This window comes from Bos indicus x Bos taurus, chromosome 7 (assembly GCF_003369695.1).
Source record: "Bos indicus x Bos taurus breed Angus x Brahman F1 hybrid chromosome 7, Bos_hybrid_MaternalHap_v2.0, whole genome shotgun sequence".
Classification (NCBI taxonomy): Eukaryota; Metazoa; Chordata; class Mammalia; order Artiodactyla; family Bovidae; genus Bos; species Bos indicus x Bos taurus.
In genome coordinates, this window is record NC_040082.1 from 14,609,864 (window position 1) to 14,616,329 (window position 6,466).

Here is a 6,466-nt window from a genome sequence, read left to right on the forward strand (position 1 = left end):
AGTCAAGAAACCAATGCATAAACAAAATGGAAATACCAATAAAAAATATATCATCTAAAAAGAAACCAAAAAAAAATTATAGAGTGGAGACATATAATAACTGAAATGAAAAAAATCACTAGAGGGATTCAAAGGCAGACTTGAGGAGGCTGAAGAAAGAATCATTGCAATCAAAAATAGGACAACTGAAATTATACAGTCTGAGGAACAGAAAGGAAAATGATTAAAGTAAATAGAGCCCGCAGGGTGTCCCAAGTGGCTCAGATGGTAAAGAATCTGCCTGCAATGCAGGAGATCTAGGTTTGATCCCTGGGTTGAAGATCCCCTGGAGGAGGACATGGCAACCCACTCCAGGATTCTTGCCTGGAGAATCCAGTGGACAGAGGAGCCTGGCGGGCTACAGTCCATGAGGTTGCAAAGAGTCAGACACGACTGAGTGACTAGTACAGCAACGACAAACAGAGCCTATAGGACCTGAGAGACGTCGTCAAGTATACTTGGGTTGCTTCCGTGGATGGCCGTTTTTTGAGGAACCACCTTACTGTTTTCCACAGTAGTTGTATGGATGAGCACAATACTCTGTGTGTGTGTGTGTGTGTGTATTTCAGCCTTAAAAGGAAGAAAATTTTGATATATGCTTTAACATGGATGAATCTTGAGGGGATTAGTGAAGTCGCTCAGTCCTGTCCGACTGTTTGTGACCCCATGGACTGTAGCCTATGAGGGTCCTTCGTCCATGGGATTTTCCAGGCAAGAATACTGGAGTGGGTTGCCATTTCCTTCTCCAGGGGATCTTCCCAACCCAGGGATCAAACTCAGGTCTCCCACATTGTAGGCAGACGCTTTACCATCTGAGCCACCGGGGAAGTCCAGTGAAATAAGCCAGTCACAAAAAGGCATATACTATAAAACTCCACTGATGTGAGGTGCCTAGGATAGTCAAAATCATAGAGACAGAAAGTAGAATGATGGCTGGCAGGGACTGAGGGGAGAGGAGAATTCAGAGTTACTGATCAACAGGCATAAAGTTTTGGTCAAGGAAAATGAATAAGCTCCAGAGATCTGCTGTACAATATTGTACCTACAGTGAACAATAATGCACTGTATACTTAAAAATTTGTTAAAAGGGTACATTTCAGGTTAAATGCTTTCATAATACAATAAAAATGATAAGGAACACAGATACTGGAATATAGTACCATGCGTTTAAATGTAGATATGAAAATTGAATGAGAATTTATTGTTTAATGAGTATAGAGTCCCAGTTCTGCAAGATAAAAATTGTTCTGAAGCTAGATGGTAGTGATAGTCGCACAAGAATTATGAATATTTACTTCCACTGAACTTTACAGCTATAAATGGTAAAGACGGCACATTTGCTGTATGTTACCACAATAAAATTTTTTTTAAAACCTCAAGGAAAAAACAAAACAAAGATGGTTTGCTTAGAGGTTTTATACTCCATTGAGACAGTCTACTCAGAACTAATTACCCACTAGTTCACCTGGGAACCTCCAGTGGCCACCCACCATTTATACCACCAGCGGCAAGCTACGTCATTCTTTAAAAAGTATTTATACAATTAAATTTCTGGGAAGTATCAAAATGGATTAAAGAATAATATCATCAGGTGTACTCTTAAGTCTTATCTGCAATGGGAAGCAAACCAATTCAGAGACAGAGGCGGGGGATGGGTTGAGGGGCGGGTTGGGGGCGAGGCAGAAGGTGGTGGTGCTGTGCCCTTTTTGCAGAATCTATAATTTACATTCCTTATTCTTAAAAGTCGCTGCAGCCAAGTGGTCTGTCCTGCCAGGGAAGGTTTGTGACACTCTTCCCAGGCTGGTCACAATGGCGGGGCCTCCCAAATGACTGCTCCTAGATGACTCTGCCGTTGGACCAATGGGTCTAATTAGGCCAAGAAACATCTTTAATTAACACGGTCTAATAGAGTCAACTTATGACTCAGGAATATGATTACTGGTGTCAGCCAACAAAATTTACTCTCCGTCATGCTTCATCATTATGAAGGTCATCAGATGTCCTTCAAATCTAGCTTTGTAAATTTTTTTTTTTTTTTTTTTTTTACTAAAACCACATAGTTCTTCAAAAGATCAGATTCATAATACTGATGGTATTCACTGGGAAAATATATACTGAAGCGTTTCTTTGATTGGCTTTATAGGTGGCAATCCCTTAAACAAAATAAAACAAAAGATACACCCTTCAATTATTTTACCTTATTCTGCCTAAATTTTTAAAGTTAGCTCATTCACAATCTTTTTCAGTAATTAAAGGATCTCAGTAAAGACATTTTAATTATAGGACTTACTGAAGCATGATATACATATATGCAGATATGTATTATATCGTGTTTTTGTATAAAATTTTTGTATTAATAAACTGCATAAATGTTATATTTAATAGCATATAATATAAATCATATATATGTGTGTATACACATATATAAATTGGCTCCACGGGTCTTTAAGGGATTATAGATGGTCTTCTGTATGTGTGTACATTTTGTTGTGGGAAAGTGGTCCACGACTTTCATTTAATTCTCAAAATGGCTGTGGTCATCCCCTCACAGCCACCAAAGGAAAGTGGTTAGAAACCAATGTCTAGAGCTATACTGTCCAATACAGTAGTCATTAGCCACTCATGCCTATTAAGCACTTGAAATATGTCGTGTTAACTGAGATGTGCTCTAAGTGTAAAATACACACCAGATTTTGAAGAAAATGAAAAAGAAAATTTACAATATCCCAATGATTTGCACATTGATTCCATGTTGAAATAGTACCATTTGGAATATAGTGGGCTAATTAAAATATGTCGTTTTAATTTCCTCTGTCAGCTAATGTAATTACTAGAAAATTTAAAATCACATATGTGGCTCACACTATATTTGACCAGCTCTGGTTGGGGAAAAGTTAGCGCTTCATCACTGGCAGGTTACTGATTCTAGGAGGTTCCTACTAGCAGAAAAAGAAAATTTAGAATAGTTCTGACACTGAATTATAAGAGAGGTTTCAGCAAAGATGTCAGACTGTGCCTAAACATAATAGGGTTAAAAACATACCTTTAAACTATTTTCATCCCAATAATCCAGGCATAATTTCCTTTGAAGAATCATGAATTTGGAAGAAAAGTGATGTTAGCTCTGAACCACTGTTATTGATATTTGCAGATAATTCATGTTCTTATCAAAATGCACCATATGAATTATCTGCAAATATCAATAACAGTAGTTCAGAGCTTAAGACGATAATGACTCAAAGTAAACTTTTGCTCTTAGCACATCAATAAGATGCTACATTCAAAAAAACCCAGAAAATGTACAAGGAAGCATTCATGAAGAAACATCTCAAGGAAAATGGAAATTTTCTCCAGTGTTCTTTGCCTGGAGAATCCCAGGGATGGGGGAGCCTGGTGGGCTTCCCTCTATGGGGTCGCACAGAGTCGGACACGACTGAAGCGACTTAGCAGCAGCAGAAGCAGCAGCAGCAGCAGCAGCGATGTATGGGTATGGTACTTTTATTCAGGAATTAAGTCTTCAGCAACCCTTATGTGGTACCTATTATCACCCACGTTTTATAGATGTGGAAACCGGTTGAAAAAAGAGAACAAGAATTCTGTCCATTTTCCACTTTGAGGCTAACACTGAGTCTGACACATAGTAGATGCTCAGTGAATGGCCACGGGATGAAAAGGGACATTTTACTGGTTCCAGTACAAGGTTTCCTTCTAAAGAGTGTCTGATTACAACACTCTTGTTGTTCCCAGTACCACATGATGAAAGAGAAGGGTATACTTCTTTTTTCCAACTCTCATCATAAATCAATGGGATATAAATATTTCTATCCTTTCTGTCAACAAGACTTATGTGTATTGTTATTATTTTGGAAAGCATCCTAATATTAAAGCATGCTTCCTGGTTCAAAACATTACAAGTACCAGCTTGACTGGATATCACACTTACATAGTTGGACAAGCATTCAGTGCATTAAATAAATGGAACATCTTTGCCCCCGATCCAAGCAATAAAGTATAGAGTCTCCCTCTCTCTCTCTCATTCTCAACAAGGGTCTTGATCTCAGTTGTTTATGTTCCTTGGAGTTTTGGGATTTTTTTCCTTGCCCCACCCCACTATCTTAGTTACCTGTCTACTTGGCGCTGGAAAATACACGCCCAACAACACGCCTCTGAAAGTTTTGTGCTTTACTTATGAGTTAAAAACAAACTCTAGAGCTGAGCGCTTTCTGAGTCCGCGTTCATCCAGGAATCCGCGTCCGAGGGCAGAATTCGTCCAGCAACAATCCCTATGCCATTCAACTTGTGAGCCTGAACTCACGCCGACTAGCACGTGTACGTCCGAGCTGGCTCCCACATTCCACAGCAGGGTGGGTCTCAGCCTCTCCCGGAGCCTCCCCTGAAGGTCTGAGAGGAGGTCACAACCTGCTCCCCAACCCTCGCCCGAAAATCTGAACAGTGACCTCGCCTACAGCCCAGGAAGACAGAGCACATTCCCTTCCCAGTCCTGCCCAGGGACGATCACTCCTATTTACCGTCTTGTACCACCAGCTTGCAAATGCCATGGCGACGATGGATGTGTTCCGAGAGACGCAGCGAGAGACCCGAGGGACCCGGCGAGGACACGGGTGCAGCGCAGCAAAGGGCCACGGGTTCGCACTCCACCTGCCGCAGACCTGACTGGGACTAACTCTGTAAGCACCTAGGCTGTCAGGGGGTGGGCAAGACAGCTGGGCGGGGCCTACCCAGACCCCGCCCCTCCGGCTCACCCCGCCCTCTCCCCGCCCCTCCCCGCCCCCGCCCCGCCCCTCCCCGCCCCGCCCTGCCGGTTTGGCTCAAAGCTGCTTAGGGAAGAAGTGTTATTGCTCCAGGCAGCCACGCCCTGCAGCCCTGACTGGGCGGAAGACCAGACTTTTCTGCTGATCTTACAGACTCCGGAATCCCGGGGGGTCCCAAATGAATTTCATTCTCCTTTTACCCTTATCCGCTTCTCACCCACCCCTGTCTCATCCACCAACTTTTCCCAACGCATGAGTGACAAGTGAGCAAAAGTCGCTCAGTCGTGTCCTGACTCTGCCACCCATGGACTATCCAGTGCAGGGAATTCTCCAGGCCAGGATACTGGGAGCCAGTTCCCTTCTCCAGGGGATCTTCCCAACCCAACGAGCCCAGGTCTCCCGCATTGTAGGCGGATTCTTCACCAGCTGAGCCGCCAGGGAAGCCCACTCCAATGTGGCTTGCGCCGCGCCCAGTGAACTTGGCCGGGACCCAGGGCCATCCGCGGGCCCCTCCGGTCACCTGCCCAGAGGCAGGTTCTGAGTCCACACCCGTCTCTCTCCAGATGTTTCTCCGGGCCTGGGAGGGGTGGCGCCCAGGGACAGAAGGCCAGGAAGGCTAACCCTCCTCTGAAGGTGGACCCGAGGCTTCGGGGGGCCCCGAGATCCTCCCCGCGCTCAACCCCGGCGGTAGGAGCGCCACTCACCTCCTGGGTGTGGCGGGCAGCGCGCCGGGGCCGCGGGGAGGCGGCGGGCTTCGGGCCCGGCTGGGACATGGCGAGGCCGGTGCGAGCGCTGCCTCCGGGCGGGCGCGGCGGAGCCTGGAAGGGAGGCTGGAGCCGGGGAGCGCTGGGAGGGAGCGAGGGCGCGGAGGGGCTGGCGGGCGCGCCTGTGAGGCAGCTTTTCCGACCCAGCCCCGACCCGCGAGAGCTCCCCTTCGCCGGGCAGGGCCCTCCCCTTCCTGCCTGCAGTTGGCAGCGCCCGGGCGGCAGCAGCCCGGGGCTGCCTGTTTGCAACTCACACCCTGGGTCCCGTATCTTCTCCCAGGGACACCCCACCCCACCCGAGGTCGCCTTGGTGCCCCAGTGGGTCGCAGAGAGGAGGGGCTGGAGATGGCGGGGTTTTCCCCCCGACTTGCCTAGACTTGGCTTGCAGTTGTGCAAGGAGAGCGGAACCGGGGCGTGGCCCCGTCTACATCTCAAGCCCCACTCCCTAAGAATCTCAAGAATTAGACAGCATTTCTGCAATCTGCTCTGAGTTAACTAGGAGGAGAATTTACCAACTCAGATGGCCCGGGGCCTGGACCCTCTGGATGAGGAAGCGGATTGCAGAAACAAATTGGTCTGTGTGTGACTCCGTGTGTTGTGATTGTGTGTGTGTGTGTGTGTGTGTGTGTGTGTGTGTGTACACACACGGGCCTGGGTGTGTTTTGTGCGGCTTTACTTGTTTTGAAAGTGCAATGATGTTTCATGTGGAACAAGTCTTGGGTTCCAATCAAAACCGAAGAACAGTCCTAAATTTAAACCCCATTGCCTTTCAGGAGGCTGTTGAATTTCGTTTGCGAGGAGGCCAGATTGCTTTTGTCTTTGGTTCATCTTAAAGAGCACTTCCTGGTTTGGGGCTGTGAATTATAACAAGCTTGAAGTGAAATGTTATAA

General features: G+C 46.3%; 1 protein-coding gene across 10 annotated transcripts in view; it reads right to left on the bottom strand.

Annotated features, from left to right (window-relative positions):
• Nucleotides 1-6,011, bottom strand: part of CAST (calpastatin) — a 149,634-nt gene extending 143,623 nt beyond the window's left edge. The window contains exon 1 of one of the 10 annotated variants that reach the window (XM_027545552.1): nt 5,516-5,737. In XM_027545552.1, the coding sequence (XP_027401353.1) occupies nt 5,516-5,584 (69 nt within the window). In that variant the 5' untranslated portion in view covers nt 5,585-5,737. Of the gene's footprint in view, nt 1-4,568; nt 4,733-5,515 lie in introns of those variants that run through there. The other 9 variants (XM_027545551.1, XM_027545554.1, XM_027545558.1 and 6 more) reach the window with 9 other exon arrangements.
• Between the last annotated feature and the right edge of the window lie 455 nt (nt 6,012-6,466).